The sequence below is a fragment of the Octopus bimaculoides genome, chromosome 3 (assembly GCF_046866305.1).
Source record: "Octopus bimaculoides isolate indiv1 chromosome 3, ASM4686630v1, whole genome shotgun sequence".
In the NCBI taxonomy this organism is placed as follows: domain Eukaryota; kingdom Metazoa; phylum Mollusca; class Cephalopoda; order Octopoda; family Octopodidae; genus Octopus; species Octopus bimaculoides.
The window spans coordinates 15,746,111-15,764,440 of NC_142930.1; the positions used below are offsets into that span (position 1 = coordinate 15,746,111).

At 34.8% G+C, this 18,330-nt stretch overlaps 1 protein-coding gene across 1 annotated transcript; it reads right to left on the reverse strand.

Moving 5' to 3' along the window:
- Nucleotides 1-5,799: 5,799 nt before the first annotated feature.
- LOC149136458 (uncharacterized) lies at nucleotides 5,800-6,468 on the reverse strand. Its single transcript, XM_089348327.1, has one exon. It carries the CDS (start codon nucleotides 6,466-6,468, stop codon nucleotides 5,800-5,802), a length of 669 nt encoding a protein of 222 aa, XP_089204453.1.
- Between the last annotated feature and the right edge of the window lie 11,862 nt (nucleotides 6,469-18,330).

Here is an 18,330-nt window from a genome sequence, read left to right on the forward strand (position 1 = left end):
TTTTTTATAAATTGATTTTAATTGAGTTTTTTACCTGTAATTTTGGATTTTGTCCCTAATATTATTATATATATATATATATATATATATATATATATATATATATATATATATATATATATATATATATATATATATATATATATACACGCACGCACACACACGCACACATATACAAGCTTGTGTGTCCAAATATGTATATAGACATATACACATACGCCCGTACGTATATACATCGTGTGTATTTTCGAATTACAGGTATGTTGTATCCGACAATCACCTGTGCAGATTCAATCCGCCCACAAAATATGCGATTTGTTCTGAGTTTATATACAATTACATCTGCATAAGATAGCTCATAATAGGGTTCGACGTGGGACCTCAGTTCAAGCATTCGCGCAACACATTTGATTTGCAAAAAAGCTAATATTCACTGCGTAATTTATTATAGCCTGATGGCTTTTGGCATAAATCGGCAAAGATTTTTCATTGCTGTTTTTCCCTAAACGAAGCTATGTCTTCATAAGTCATCTCAATGCAGTCCCTCTTGTTAATACGGATACTGATGATAGTCAAAAAGAAAATACCTCAAATTAACAGGGAGTTTCTACCTCGTAAACAGCAGTTACACCAAAGTTATCTTGTGAACTTTGCTACCCTGGTATCTATTAGCCAATTTATTTTGTCAGAGTTAATTGTTAACTAAGAGAAAATAAATACATATAATCATATATATATATATATATATATATATATATATATATATATATATATTTGATATTTTAATTTCTTGTTTTGTGTGGGTTGTAGGGATAAGATTTTTAAACCCCAGTAGGTGTTTGGCTGTTCTTAGAAATGATGCCAAATCTATTTATAGAAATGATGATATCTGAGAGATTTTTTTGTGTTTTGGTTACAGGGATAAGATTTTTAAACCCCAAGTAAGATGGATTTAATCATTGTTTGTTAAGAGTGGGTTTGAATATCTTAATAAAGTCCTTTTCTTTGCATTTTCTTTCAATTTCATTCCGGTTATAAAGTTTATGGAATGGAACTATAATAAAAGTGTGATGACCACATGTTGCTAGATGGTTACTCAGTGGTATTTGGCGGACTTCTGGATTTTTAATCTGTTGTCGATGTACCCGTGAGCGTTCCGATAGTGCATTACCTGTCTGGCCAACGTACAATTCTTCACAATTAGGGCATTTGATGCAGTAGATTAGATTTCTACTTTTGCAGTTCATGTTCGCATTGGTGAATATTTTCCCTGTTTTTGTGTTCATATATGGGCCGGTATGGATTGATCGGCATGTGCCGCATCGGCTATCATTGCATTTGGATACAGTGAATGTATGATTTTTGTTGCTGAGGTCAAACCTTGCCTTTGTTAATAGTTTTTTTCAAGTTTTTAGGTTGTCTCTTACTGACAGTTATATTTTGATATGTAATGATATTTCCCAATTCCTTACTTTGTGCAGGGATCGGTAAGTTCGCTTTGGCGATATTAAAGATGTTCTGGTGGCATGGATTTTGTGTCACTATAAATGGAATGATCTTTTCCTGTTTGTCTTTTCTTTGCGGTGTCCTCAGTTGTTGTATGGGTATTTTCGAAGCCCGCTGAATACCATTTTCTATGAGTCGTGATGGGTATTTTTGCTTCACCAGAAATTCTTTCAGTTCCATCAGGCGTTGATTTCTGGTCTCTATATCCTCTACAATAGTACATATTCTCCTGGCTAGGCAGTATGGTATGTTGCGTTTTGTATGGGGTGGATGGCACGATTTAAAGTTCAAGTATTGGTGTGTGTCTGTGTGTTTGTAATATATATCTGTGGTAATGGCGGTGTTCTTTTTAATTACCATTATATCTAGAAATGGTAATTTGCTACTGTTCATCTCCTTTGTGAATTGGATGGATGGGTGTAGGTTGTTCAGGAGGGTGTTAAATTCTTCCACAATGCTTTGAGGTTTGGTCCAGATTATAAAGCAATCGTCCAGGTATCTCTTCCATGCTTTTTCTATAAGCTTCCTAAATTCGGTGTTATATCTCTCCTCTATTTCCTGTTAAAGTCTGTCATACCGGCCATGACGAAGGGAAATAGCCCTGAAACTCGAGTCGCCTTTATATATATATATTTATATTTATATATTTATATATTTGTTCCTTTATATTGAACACTCAATATTTCATCTACATTCAATACTTTCTTTCATGGTGCCATCCATTTTTATTTTATTTTATTTTGTATTGTATATTGTATATTCCATATTCTATACCCCACATTAGTTCTCCAGGAATATAAATAAAACATAAAAAACAGACAGTGTTGGAACTCTTTTAAGCAAAATTATATATATATATATATATATATATGGTGCAATGCACAGATTCATAGAACCCCGTAGCGATCATAGAAAGCTCCTCTAGTGGACCCGACTATCATTACAGATAGTAATCCAAGTGTATAATGATGAGTTTTATGCAGCTGAAATCCAAGAGATCCAATTGATTAAATTTTTTCATGACGATTATATAGACTGGCGATACAACCACAATCCTACTAATATCGAGTGGTTAACTAAATACACTCATCTCCCATACCGAGTAAGAAACAGATCGACAGCTTGCCTTACTTTTTTAGTTCGGTGGTCAACACATTAAGTACCGGTAAAAAAAACTTTGATTAATTTTATCAACTTTTGCCTCTCCCAACATTTGTAGTCTTCTTCAAATGTCAGAAATATCTATCATTGTTGTAACATCGTACATTCTGAATAATGCACAACAATGTCCACTTTAACGACTGTCTATTCATCATAAGTATCAGTGACAAACTAATTAATTTTGACGTCTCTCCTCAAGAATAGGAATCACAATCATAAAGATAGATTATGTAATGATTAACTAAAGTACGGTATAAAGATATTTATCCCATTAATTAATGGTCTATCTAGTGTAACATGCAAGGCATTATATTGAGTAAATACAAATTAGATGAAATAATATCATTCGTTAATGAAGAGTATTACAGACAGCTTAGACATTAATAGCATTATAAATTATTTACGTAAGATTTTTCGAGCTACATGATTTCGAATATAAATCTCGTTAGATTTGCGCTTTATATTAAATTTTTTTTTACGGGAATACAAATAGCGAAAAGAATCGAAAATGAATGCGCGTTTACTTCACCATGGGTCGATAAAAAAGATACGAATATATGAGATACATTAATAAAGTGAGCTCATTCTCAACATTTTGATAGCAGAAGAAATGCATCCATTCTTAATCTTCTTCATGCTTATAAAATAAAGAGGAAGTTAGACATCTCAAAATTCTGGGAGTTTATATAGACGGACCGGAGTTGGTGAAGTATTCATGTATACATGCATGTGTAATGTATATATACATACACACACGCAAACACACACACTTACGCACACATACATATATACATTTATCTTGTGTGTATATATATATATATATATAAACACACACACACACACACACACACACACACACGCATACATATATATATATATCATTTATTTTTATCATTTATTTATTTATTTGTTTCAGTCGTTAGGCTGCGACCATACTATGATGCAGCTCTGAAGAAGGTTAATCAAATGAATTAACTCGAACAACTAGTTTTCAAAGCCTTGTCCTTATTCTGTCGCTAGATTACGAGGACGTAAACATGCCATCATCATTTGTCACTTGTTGATTGATATAAACAAGGCCCAAAGGCATACACACACGCACACACAGGGAAACACGCACATACACACACATACACACATATACACACACATACGCACACACACATGCATACATATATATGTATAAAATCGACGGGCTTCATTGAATTTCCGTGCATCAAATCCACACACAAGGCTTAGTCGAGTTGCGCTTTAGTAGAAAACACTTGACCAAGGTGCTGCGGAGTGGGATTGAATCCGGTGCCATGTGTTTGGGAAGCAAATTTCTTACTACACAGCCAATCCTGTGCACACACACACATATATGTATATATATATATATATATATATATATATATATATATATATATATATATATATATATATAGATAGATAGATAGATAGATAATAGATAGATAGATAGATAGATAGATAGATAGATAGATATACAGACAGACATACAGACAGACAGACACACAGACAGAGAGACAGATATAATTAAAGGATAAAATCACTAAAAAATTTATCAGTGGTCAGAATATAAAAGGTACCTATTTAGGTAAATTCATATATAGAGATTGTTTGTAAGACATGTACACAGAAACCTAGAAATGGCTGGGTTCTAAATGTAAACAACATAGCAAAGGAATTCGTTTTCTACAGATACACTCGATTAGAAACACCTTGATTAACATATGCACGTAATGGAATACATATGTACACACCAGCATGAACACTAATGAAACACATATCTGTGTTCTATAGTGACTCGCACACCCGCGTCAGAAGTTTATCCAAACGCAAATACGCGGATACAAAATGCATATATACTTGACTTAAGCAAAAGAGCTGTCATTTCGTTAGGGAGTGGCTTGAATCCTGCAAAGGAAGAACACTTAAATTGATCCAAAGTAATATACATAGAATGTATATTTTATTTTTAGTGGCAACTAATAAAAGGCAAACAAACACTTAAATCATTTCAAATGTTTGCTATATATTTGATCTGTAAAAAGAGAATTAATCTTTGTAAGCCTAGTACTTATTCTATCGATCTGGCTTGCAAAACCGCTAGATTATGGGGACATAAACACACGGACATCGGTTGTTAAGCTATTCTTAGTGGGGACAAGCATACTCACAAATACACACACACACACCACACACACACACACACATCTCTCTCTCTCTCTCTTTCTCTCTCTCCCTCTTTCTCTCTCTCTCTCTCTTTCTCTCTCTCTCTCTCTTGATATATATATATATATATATATATATATATATATATATATATATATATATATATATATACCAACTGAAAGACAGAAGATAGAAATGGAATATACGAGAATTTATTATTAATCACAATTGGCGCAAATATATTTTTCTGTATTCTGGTATTTCAATTTTGGGTCTATATACCGTCATCCTCTGACGTAGACTGTTTTTAGTTTGACTAATATATTTTTTGAACATCCTGAACAGGTTGACACATGTATCAGGTTTTCCGAAGCACATGCGAAGTTGTTTTTCATTGTAAAACGTTGACCCTTTTGAAAGAGAATTCCGATCCCTCAATTAGGTTTACACATATACAACAGTTAGATCTTCCCCATTTTTTCTACTGTCGGTTTCGATGGTGCTGACGAGTGTACTTGGGTCTGTGTTAGAAGACTTTTTATTGACTTGGGCTATCTTTCGCTCTTTATGATGGCGTGCTTTTGGAGGATTTGATCCAGTCTAAGGTCCCTTTTTAATAAAGCGATGTCCTGGAGGATGGTGTCAAAGACCTCATTATTCATAGGGTTATGCATGGATGTGTATGGTAGGTATTTTGGTTGTAAATCTTTTTTTAGATTGGAGTGTCTGAGTTTGTGGATGTTGAGGTGTAGGGCACTTTGAAAGCCTGTATCAATTAGTGATGGTAGGTAGTTCCTGCTGATGAGTGTATCCTTTAGCTCATGTAGTCGTATATGCCTGGTGCTTGTATCAGATACTGCTGTACACATCCATTTTGCCTGGCTGTAAAGGATATTCATTCTAGTGAGTCTGGGGTAGCATGAGTTAAACGGCAGATATTGCTCGGAGTCCGTGAGCTTATAGTATATGTCTGTTTCTATTTTTGTTGTTGGATTTCATCATGAGGATGTCGAGGAATGGAAGATGTTCGTGACTATATTCCATCATAAATTGAATGTCTATGTCAAATCCATTCAGAAGTGATTGAAATCCTTTAAGTCTCTCTTCACTTTCGTGCCCAAGAATGAACGAGTCATCTACATGTCTTTTCCAGTTATTTTCTATGTAGAGTGAGAATGGGTTGCCATATGTTTCTAGTACCTTACGATATGGATTGATTTCTAGGTATCCTATGATTAGGTTAGCAAAGGAGGCGGCTATCTGAATTCCCAGCGCTGTCCCCGATTTTTCTCGATAGAAGTTATCATTAAATAGGAAGAAGTTATTCTCCAAGATGAATTTTAGCCTTTTTATTACGAAATCTTTTTTGCTGCTGTGTGGAAGTTCATTGGAGTAATTCTCTTGCCAGAATTGAATTGCCTCTATTCTTAGGCTGTGGGAGATAGTGTAATATAGGTTGACTACATCTAAGGTTACTAGTTGGGTGTTTTTATTTGTTGTTTCAGGGAGGGTATTGAACATATCTCGGTCCTCTCTCATGTTGCTTTTGATATGCTTGAGGAATGGTTTTAAGAGGGTTTCTATAAAATTACAGAGGTGGTGAGTTTCGCATGCGGGGCCTGCCATTATGGGTCTTAATTTGGGGTCATTAGGAGTAGGTACTTTGATTATTATTTTTGCGGCTCCCCTGCATGCGTTACTTATTTTCTCACTTTTGTGTATCTTAGGAATACCATATCATTGACTGGATTTACTTTTGAAGTTAGTCATATAGTCGTATTCCTTGTTGAGGAGCCCTACTCCATAGATTTAACATTGTTTTTAGGCTTCTCCTTATTTTCTGCTGACTGTAGTGTTGTACCTTTTCATAATATGTTGTGTCTTCTAACATGGTTAGTACTAGGGTTCTATAATATACCGTGTCCATCAACCTCTTTGATTATGATTGTTTTATCTTTTCAGCTCAGCCCATTCATTTTTGCTGAAGTTTGCCTTGTATTTTTGTTTGTGTATATGCTGATATGGGTAATTTGTGATGTGTTTGCTGAAATGGTCAAGATTTTGTTCTTACCTTTTGATGGGGTGTAGTTACTTTTATTTCGGACAAACGATTCGTTCTCTTTTACTCGTTTCAGACATTTGATTACAGCTATGCTGGAGCACCGCCTTTAGTCGAGCAAATCGACCCCAGGACTTATTCTTTGCAGGGCTTGTACTTATTCTGTCGCCTTCTTTTGTCGAACCGCTATGTTACGGGGACGTAAACACACCACCATCTGTTATCAAGCGATGTTGGGGGACAAACACAGACACACAAACATATACATACACACACACACACACACATATATATATATATATATATATATATATATATATATATATATATATATATACATATATACGACAGGCTTCTTTCAGTTTCCGTCTACTAGATCCACTCACAAGGCTTTAGTAGAAGACACTTGCCCAAGATGCCACGCAGTGGGACTGAAGCCGAAACCATGTGGTTGGTAGGACAAGCTACCTACAACACAGCGACAATATATATATATATATATATATATATATATATATATATATATATATATATATATATATATATATATATATATATACATTCACACACGAGTCAGTGGAGAAACAAAAGAAAATGCACTTAACACATTTAGTCGGAGTTACATGTATTATTATTTGAAATAATTTTGTAACTCGTGAAAAACTTGAATGTGATAAGCTTTTTTTTTCAGATGATTTCGCAGGAATATGTGGATTGAAACACGCAGAATTCGAACATGTTAACTACCCTACGAGTCGATAATTACGTACCGTTAAGATGGTTCTTGAACCAATTCTATTCTTTGTCCAGGTTTTCCTGGGCTTCTAGTTCTGCCCTCAGATACTATTTTTGAAATTTCTTTAACAACTTATGAGTAAATCTATGGTGGACTTCTTTTTTCTTTGCATTATTTTTTTTTTGCATTATTTTTTTTTTGCATTATTTTTTTTTTGCATTATTTTTTTTCTGCATTTCAGGCTCTTTATCTTCCATGTTACTGCCAACACTAGTTCTTTCAGGTTCATCATCAATAATTTGTGTCTAAAGAATGAACATTACATCACTATTGACATCTTGTAAAAATACAAACATGTCCTTTTGATGTATTTCCTATTGTCAGAACGGTACTGTTTTTCTAAAATCTCGAATGTCACTGAAATGGACTATCACTTTTGAGCCACACTGTATATATATATATTATGATTGACCGTTGACTGAACACTATTCATTTTTTTTCTCCGTGTTTTTCTCCTTGTCTCCGTATTCTTTCTGTTGAAGAGCGTAGCTCGAAATGTCAAAGACTTTCCGTATTCCCGAGCGTCATACTAATACATCCTTTTGTTATTTACACCACCTGTCCTCGTCTGTTGTTGTTTTTTCGTACATTATCCCATATATATATATATATGTAATATATATATATATATATATATATATATATATATATATATATATATATATATATATATATATGTGTGTGTGTGTGTGTGTGTGTGTGTGTGTGTGTGTGTGTGTGTATGTATGTATGTATGTATGTATATAAACACACACACACACACGCGTATTTATATACACATAACTTGTAATTATGGAATGGAAGAATTGAATTATATTTAGTTTATATTTAACGTTGTTTTCGGTGTGGCGATGCACGTAGGCTGCGAAGTGAAAAGTGAATATTTGAATACATTTGGTGAAGGACATTTTTTCTTCGTTTGTATAGCAGGTGGGATAATAATAATAATGTTGTAATGATATTGGAGATAACTTGGAGATCAACCAGAAGCACATTTATACCCACACAAGAATACAAACGCGTATATACACGCACTCGTAAAAACACATATGCACATATACGGAAAGAGTAAAAGGTCAGTCAAAAGCACTCCTCCACGTGCTTTTGAGTGTTCATTTAATTTAATTATTTAAAATCCGGAGTTGTCGTTCTTAACTTTATTGTTTAGAATTTGTCATTAAGATAATGCATTTTGTAATCACTACGGATATAACTTTAATTAATCGAAATGCCTTGCTGCACTACAAGTACTTTAACACACCTATTATATGAACATACATGCATATGTATGTGCGTGTACGCGTGTGTGTGTGTATGTGTGTGTATAAGTATATATAATTATATTTATATGAGTGTATGTATATATGTATCTATATATATATATAGATAGATATAGATATAGTTATATATATAAATATATATGTGTGTGTGTGTGTGCGTCTGTGTGTGCGTGCGAGCGTGTGTGTGTGTGTGCGTGTGTGCGTGTGTGTGAGTGTATGTGTGTGTGTGTGTGTGTGTGTACGTGCGTATGTGTATTTGAGTGTATTTGTACACAGATATATGTATATATAATAGAACCGCGGGGTGCGGTAGATGTTGATTTGATATTGCCGCAGATATAAATTGATCGAGCATATTAAAGACATTCCGTACATTGACGCTTCACATTTTTCTGATATGTACAGAGGCTAGACCGACGTGAACTAATGGTAGGTATCATTTGAACGAATCCATGTTCTATTTCTAGCATCACAAAATGCGACGTAGGTACCAGTACAATTTGGAATCGGTAGTAATGGACTTTATTATCGAGACAAGACTCCTATATTGTGACGAACACCTTAATACTATGCCAATCTGAAACGTTATTTTTAATTATTTCACAGTATTGCTTTTGGTAGAAAAATAGATAGATAGATAGATAGATAGATAGATAGATAGATAGATAGATATACAGCAGTGTCCCAGTATCTTTTTGCGTGTCAGTGTGTTTGTACATATATTAGTGTGTCGGTTGCCTGTAATTATGTCTGTCTATTTATTTGCCTGTACTTGCTCGTGCGTGTCTATATTTTGAGAAGTGTGTGTGGGGGGGGGGGGAGGGCATGTGTCATTGCACACACACACACACACACACACACACACACACACACACACACACACACTTACATTACACTCAAACACAGTTATGCGCTATGTTGTGGTCACGGCTAGACTGGATTTTGTCGGACGCCTAAGGCTGAACAATAATCACATCAAGATCAAAAACATGTCAGAAATTGCGTGTATTTTAAAAGAGGGTCATAGTCTATGTAGATAAACTTTGTACTTTACTCTCTCCTTTGAATATTCCAAACTCATGAAACCGAAAGAGGTGTTCGGTAAGAATTGAATTCAGAAATTATAGTGAGTATAACTAGTTATTACAAAGCATTTTGTTCGATGCTCTACTAATTTTGTCATTTACCGCTACGCACATGTGCACGCTTGCACACACACACACATGGATACACGCACAACAAATGTACACACCCTCCACAAATGCACACACGCACCACACATGCACACATACACATGCACACGAATGCACACATACACGTATGCACCCCCCCACACACACACATACACACATTCATACTGAAGTTTCAGACTTGAATTCGTTCACACGCACACGCAAAAAATACATACGGCTTATTTTCTGTGTGTGAGCCTATGATTTAGAACGAAAAGTAAAAGACGGGGGATTTACTTTGTTAATTTAATGCATCAAGCTATCCTAACCTCGTTTCATAAAGAAATTCTTTATCCGTTTTCTATCTTATTCGTACATTTACTGAACCAAATTGATAGGGATTTCCATGTATCTGTCTATATAATGCACTGAAAAGCTTTTCTTTTGGTTGAAAGCGGGGACGAAATCTCCTTCGAATTTCTTTCATCTTATTATAATTCCCTTGCTTCTTCACATTGTATGCATTAATCGATTTTGTTTTCTCTTCTACTATCAGTTTGTCATTTGTGTAGAGAAGGAGATAAATTCTATAGTATTTACTCAAATAAAAGACACAGATTTACAACCTAACATGTTTAAAATCCTTGATATTCTTAAGATAAACTGATACCATCGTCGAAATCTTCTTTGTGTCTTCAGTACAAAAGATCCAACATAATTGAATTCAATGGAAGTAATGAAGACTTCTTTTCAACGTTCTTGTTGTTTCAGGTTTTCTCCTATCGCTTTTTATTTCAACTCTATCTTATTATTGTTGCTATTTTTATTTTTCTCATATTATTATCGATTTTCTCATAATATTTTTTTCCTTACAACATTAAGTTACTATTAATATCGATAAAGTTAATTTTTATTTCAAATCTGCCATAGTAATTTCCACATTTTCATTTCTAATGTAATTCGTTTTGAATTGAATGATTGCTTATATTTTTCTTTCACTTTTTTTTCCTTTACTGTTATTTTATGGTGACGGTAATTTTTCTTTAATGATTTCACATTCTGATGTCTGCTACAAAACATAATCATTGGAATAAAATATAAATTCATCATGATCCTATGACATATAATCAAGTAAAGGTTAATGCTATTCGGAAAAAAATAATAAATGGTCTTAACATGTGAGAAATTTGTTTTGTGAGTTCAGTGCAGCAAGAAGTAAAATTGTTGTTCACCGCGACGGATTTGGAATTTGAATTCGTTCCGTTAGAAATAATTTACTTCATAGACGGCACTAATTCCTTAGTTAATACTTCACTGTCACAGCATCCCAAATGCGCAATTCTGCTCAAAGATATCCGTTAACTGGTGATAAAACATTGACCAAAGCGGCTGTACTAATGGGATTTTAGGATGCACTAGCGTTTTCCAAGAGCATTAGACAAGAAAGCAAACGTGTTATATTGGGAAACAGAAAATGGTTTTCCAAAAGCTATAGCAAACGCTACATTACATGCCAAATGCAAACCGTTATTTAACACCCTGTCAACTTACATGACCAGCAAAATCAGTGTTGTACATTTCATTACTATATAATCTGGTCTGTATTTCCTAAAGCTAGAATAATACACTAAAAACTAACGGAATTTCAATACGTTTGTAAGAAACCAGGAATCTTAAGAAGCCGGTGTTATATACAATCTGTTTATTATGGACACAAAACAAAGACAGAAACTGTCACATACGTGACTAAAGGATTTGCTTAAGTTGCTCCAACGCACAATTTTAACTTGTTGATTTAGATCCTGGCTTTCATTTCTCTGAAGCTGATGAAATATGCAAGAAATATGTAGTTCGACCAGTTTATTCCGATATGCCTTCCCTTACAAATAACTGGCCATTTATCAATATTATGAATAATTATTGTCATATGTTTAATTTAGCAGAAGTATATTAAAACCCACCTATATTTCATCATATATCGCAAAAATTCCACTGGCAAGTTTATAGAATGACAACGTCGGAATGTATCATTAATTAATAGTTCTGCTTAAGCTTAAGGTTATAAATATTTGATAAATGTTTGCTTATATTTCATATCTTAGTTATATTTCTCAATATTTAATGGGACATATTTGGCAATGGTATTTGCTCTTTATATTGATTTTGTACAACGGTTATTGATTCATCTTAAACTATCTTGAAAGGAAACGTTATAGAAATGTCAAAGTAAACAGGGAAATAGTGTAGTTAATAAACAACAGTAAATACGCCTTACATTGTCATAGTCTGAACTGTTGCAACCAGCATTGACTTTTAACACTTGTGTGTTACAGACTCCCTTCAAAATAAATTAAGTCACATCTCACTAATTGATTATCTTATTGCCATTTATAAAATCAGTTATTAAGCTTAGAATTATTATAATTATTGACAAAATATGATCTGCAGGCCATATGCGGTCCCTGTAGTGGTGAAACCGCGACGTTTAATTTTGTCAAAAAGAATATTTATTAAAATTTTGTTTCATTTCTTTTTCCATTTCACAGTTTCTCTCACTCAAAACGATTTGGTGAAGCTGATATGAGAGGGAAATAACTATTAAAGGTCCGACTAACCTTCATAACGTTTGTTGCGCTGCGGATACATCCACTAGTTGCCCGTGTAATTTTCTTTGGGAATCAGAGTCAATTTACAACCATCCGAACGTTCAAAGGCCTTAAATTTCAATCTCTACTCAAGTCGCTACATCAACGAAAGAAAATTGTTGATTTAATATCCAGTTTCGATTTCCAGCGCTTATAACCAGTTGCTACGATAATTAGCGGCTGTAACTGCATGTGCCTATCGCGTAATGTAACTTTGTACATTTTCAATTTGTGGAAACAGAAATTGGACAGTAATTCAGTAACAAATTTTTGATATCACAGTACAAGATAGCCTTCTTAACAAAAAAGAAGATTTCTAAAGTAATGTTTTTTTTTTTCACTAACAATTCTCTTTTCTTTTTTTTATTTTTGTCTTTTACTTGTTTCAGTCACTTGACTGCGGCCATACTGAAACACCGCCATAAAGGGTTTTTCAGTCGAAGAAACTCACCCTGGACTTATTCTTTCTAAGCCTAGTACTTATTCTATCATATACTTTTTCCCGAACCACTAGGTTACGGGGACATAGACTCAACAACGTCTGTAGTCAAGCGATACTAGGGTACAAACACAGACACAAAGACATACATATGAGTGTATATATATATATATATATATAAATATATATATAAACGACGGGCTTCTTTCAGTTTTCGTTTACCAAATCCTCTCACAAGGCTTTGGTCGGCTCGATGCTATAATAGAAGACACTTGCCTGGGACTGAATCCGGAACCATGTGGTTGGGGAGCAAGCTTCTTACCACAAACCCACGCCTGCTCACATATATCATATTCGGCTTAAGTAGTAATTTTCATAAATAGTATTGATTTAACATCAGCAAAAAATTACATAATATTCAGAATATTAGAGATATATTTACAGAATATAACATTAATGAAGAAGCGATGAAAGCAATAACGTAATCACATCATCCGCTTCAAATGTTCATATGTGTAACAACAATGTTTTTGTCTAAGACACGTTTATCTTGAAATTAAAAGACGGATTAAAGAGTAACATTGTAACGATTCATTGCATAATTTATCAAAAAAATTCCAGTATAAAGTTTGTAAAATGTGAAATTGTTATGCGTGTAGCAGATTCAACCCTAAACTTTATAAAATCCCGGGCACTATCGCCAGTTTAAAGAATACTTGCAACTTGAATCGGTTTATATCGATATGATATACTACCATGCAGTTTGCTGGTCAAATAAGGGGGAAATACTTCAACAGTTTCATAGCCTCAGAGAAGATATATGCGCCTCTATAGAAAGGAAGGGTAAACTTGTCCCCAAGCCGAAAAATGATAACTGAAGTTGTCACTTTGCATTACTTGAAGATATGATCTCGGTAGAAAATGTTTAAAACGAAAGCGTTTAGGTCATAGGATACATTCTCACGCCAAAGTTTATGAAACAAAACTTCAAACCTGGGAAAACCAACTCATGGTTGGCGACGCTTTTCATTTCCCCAATTTAAGCAATCACAAAGAGTTTTATTACATTCGTTTCCTATGAATTCAGAAAAGAGCTTTACTCCAAATTTAAAGAATTCAAAACGAGAGAATCTGTTTTTAGCTTTTTTAAGAATCCATTTAATGTCAATGCTGAATAGGAGTGACTGTGTGGTAAGTAGTTTACTTACCAACCACATGGGAACGGGTACAGTCACACTGCGTGGCACCTTGGGCAAGTGTCTTCTACTATAGCCTCGGGCCGACCAAAGCCTTGTAAGTGGATTTGGTAGACGGAAACTGAAAGAAGCCTGTCGTATATATGTATATATATATATATATATATATATATATATATATATATATATATATATATGTGTGTGTGTGTGTTTGTTTGTCTGTGTTTGTCCCCCCAACATCGCTTGACAACCGATGGTGGTGTGTTTACGTCCCCGCAACTTAGTAATTCAGCAAAAGAGGCCGATAGAATAAGTACTAGTCTTACAAAGTAAAGTCCTGAGTACGATTTGCTCGACTAAAGGTGGTGCTCCAGCATGGTCGCAGTCAAATGACTGAAACAAGCAAGAATAAAGAGAATAAGTTGCATGAAATGAACTGCAAGTGGGAATAATAGAATTTTGGATTAGTGAATTTCTTTCGTAAAAATTTAAAGATAAATATCTCAATTTTATGCAGGCTAACCTAAAGTAATGAACTACCCCAAATAAACTGCGCTAAATGCTATGCCATCCTACTTGGCAGTACGTACACACGCGAACAACTCTTTTCTAGAATGAAAATAAGGATGTACAAATTGGAAAATTTACATTGAACGCACTTGTACTTGTTCAACAGTTTAAATTTGCACAACTATACTAAATATATTTTCATCAAATAATGCAATTATTTCCAAACACACATAATGCGCACTCCCGGTCGTACAGACATAGACAGACATACAATCATGTACAAACACGCACGCACACACGTACACATATGCACGTACAAATATGGATATATACTAACAAAGAAGTTCAAGTGAAGCCTTGTTAGATATATAATGTTAAAACTGTTAAAAAGCGAATACAATGCAAATTGAAATATGGGCGCGAACAATAAAATAATAGTTTGAATTTTACCTTAAGATAACGTATGCACCATTGTACGGTCTTCCTTCTGTTGTCACTCGTATATTTTAATTTGCATTGTATTTGTTTTTCAACAACATGTATGTGTGTGCGCGCACGAGTGTGTGTGTATGCGCGTGTGAGTGTATATGCGTGTGTGTGTATGCATGTGTGTGTGTCGTTGTTATTCCTTTATTCTTTGAAAGCTATATGCTGTTATGAATTATAATGCACGTCAAGTGACACAGCATAATGCATGTAAATAGCTCTTGCATGACATTAGCAACTACATGATATATATTTTGCTTGCATCTGTCTGTCCTCAGTGTGAGTGTGTATGTGTGTGTGAGAGAGGGAGAGAAAGAAAGCAGGAGAAAAAGAAAGAGCTAAGATAAAAAGAGGAAAATAATGAAAGAGAAACAATATAGAAGTAATGCAAATTTTTGACTGGTTAAAGTGTCAATGAACCAGGCGAAATATAATTAGTTTATGACCTGCCGTTGCCACTTCATTTTATGCATGCCCATACACGTGACACACCTGTTTCATAGTAAACAACAACTCAACTTGTCTATTCTTCCTCCTCTCTACAAGAAACTTTCAAATTTCTTGGCAAGTAAAGCATTAAGTAGAGAAGAGTAGTGAATGACTATAGGCCATTTGCTAAACGAAGAGAGAACCAAGAGGTGGAAGTTTGGTAGATACGAGGATATATGACCCAGAATTCATGCCCGGGACTTAATCACGCAATTTAAAAATAAAAATGTATAATTTAAACAGGGCACTTATAGGTTTCTATGTACTTCTTTTTCTCTAGCATTCATAAAAAGAAAACAATTATGTTACAATCTGTTTGTTGTCTTCGTTAATTTTAATATCTTAGGCATGAATTGCATGCATTGCATACATGCAGAAAATGCCACTTGTGCGGCACTATGTATCCAGGTGCAAGTGATAGCAGTATTTGCAACGACTGTTTGTAATAACTGTGATATATACAGACGAACGTGTTGGTTAGTGAGTAGCGTGTCAGTTATGAGTATGTGTGTGGAAATGTAATGGAAAAGTAAAAGAGAAAAGAGACGCGAACAGGCATAAGTCGAACTTAGGAGTGGGTTAAAGTATAATGAAAGGATCTGTGAAAATTTCATCCATTGATTGCTTCAGTAGGTGAAGACATTCGCATATGGAGACTTAATCTTTCTTTACAAAGCTATCTCAGAAAAGTGACACAATGTGTTGGAGAAATATGAAGTTATGAAATTGATGCTACAATTAGCAATGGCTGAAAACATTTAAAGGGCCCACTACTATTGGGTCACACATCAAGGAAATACACTGTATACAGCAAACATTCAAGCACTCATATTTAGACAGTGCAGGTGAAATACTCGTTGATGTAGAACGTGTGCCAGGCTGTTTTAGAGTAAGTGATAACAATACACGATCTGTGGTCCCTTTAGTAGGGGTGGGAATTTACAGTGATGGCGTGAAGACTGCCTTCAAGACTGAAGAATGGAGTGCGTATTCCGGGGATTTGACTTAGGCTGAAATATACATTTTCAGAATATTTCAGGAAAAGGGTTTTTTGACTGATTAAAATTGTAAAAGGAGAAATTCCGATTAGCCTACAAGAATCACTCCAAACATATTATTTACATAATTTACATTTGAAAGGTATTTTCCTCATCTTGTTTGTGGTTTACACTACGTTTCGGCTGATATACCCTCCAGCAGGTATCTTTCATTGTTGTAATTATTATTATTAGTAGTATTAATATTCAGGTCCCTGCCTAGAATCGAACTCGGAATCTTCGGATTAGTAGCCCACGCATTTAACCACTACGACATATGCCCGTGGGCAATTATGGGGTGAATTTTAGGTTTTATAAATCTAATATTCTCCTATCCAAAAATTATGTAGATAGGTAGTATATATATGTATATATATATATATATATGTGTGTGTGTGTGTGTGTGTGTGTGTGTGTGTGTGTGTATGTGTGTGTGTGTGTGCGTGTGTGTGTGTGTGTGTGTGTGTACTATCAAAACTACTACTCGCTTCCGTATCAACTCACCCATGCCTTTCCACTAACTTTTCCCTACCCATCCCTGCATTTAGGGACCTTACCATCAAATTTTGGAATCTAATTTTTTTTCGAGAATTCGATTTTTGAATCATTTTATAATCTATTTTCTAGTTAATTTTAGTTAATTTTTGTTTATTTTTAGATCATTTTCGAGCGTTTTCGATACCTTCTTTTTCTCCTGTTTTTAATCAAGGTCCTAAGGCCGCAAAAGCCTCTCGCGACATTTGTGTTGTGTATGGAGAGGGTGCCATAGCTGATAGAACCGCTCGTGATTGGCATGCAAAGTTTTAAAAAAATGGAAATTTTGACCTCAAAGACGCACATCGTTCTGGCCGTCCAGTTGAGTTCGATGAGGAACGACTAAACCAACTTTTGCACGAAAATTCTCGTCAAACGACAAGGGAACTGGCAGAGAAAATGGAATGCTCCCACACTGCTATAGAGAAACATCTTCACTCGATGGGAAATGTTCAGAAGTATGGTGCATGGGTTCTGCATGTTTTAAGAGACAACAACAAAAATCAAGGAGCCACAATCTCCGCTGGTTTGCTTGCTCGTCACCGCTCAACTCAGGGACACAAGCAACGATTTCTTTACCGAAACGTTACAAGCGACACCACGCGTGAAACAAGATCTTCATCCGCGTAAAAAGATGTTCTGCATATGGCAGGACTGGGAAGGGATTATCCTTTACGAAATGCTTGAACAGAACCAAACGGTCAACGCGGAACTCTATGTTCAACAGATGGAACGACTCAACACGGCTATTCAAGAGAAAAGACCTAATCGGCAGCATGGAGTTCTTCTGCTGCTTGACAACGCCCGCCCTCATATCGCTAATATGACCAAGGAAGCCATTTAAA

What these genes read in the sequence shown, in the direction of transcription:
- LOC149136458 (XM_089348327.1), bottom strand. Translation starts at nt 6,468, where the DNA reads ATGGCAGGCCCCGCATGCGAAACTCACCACCTCTGTAATTTTATAGAA.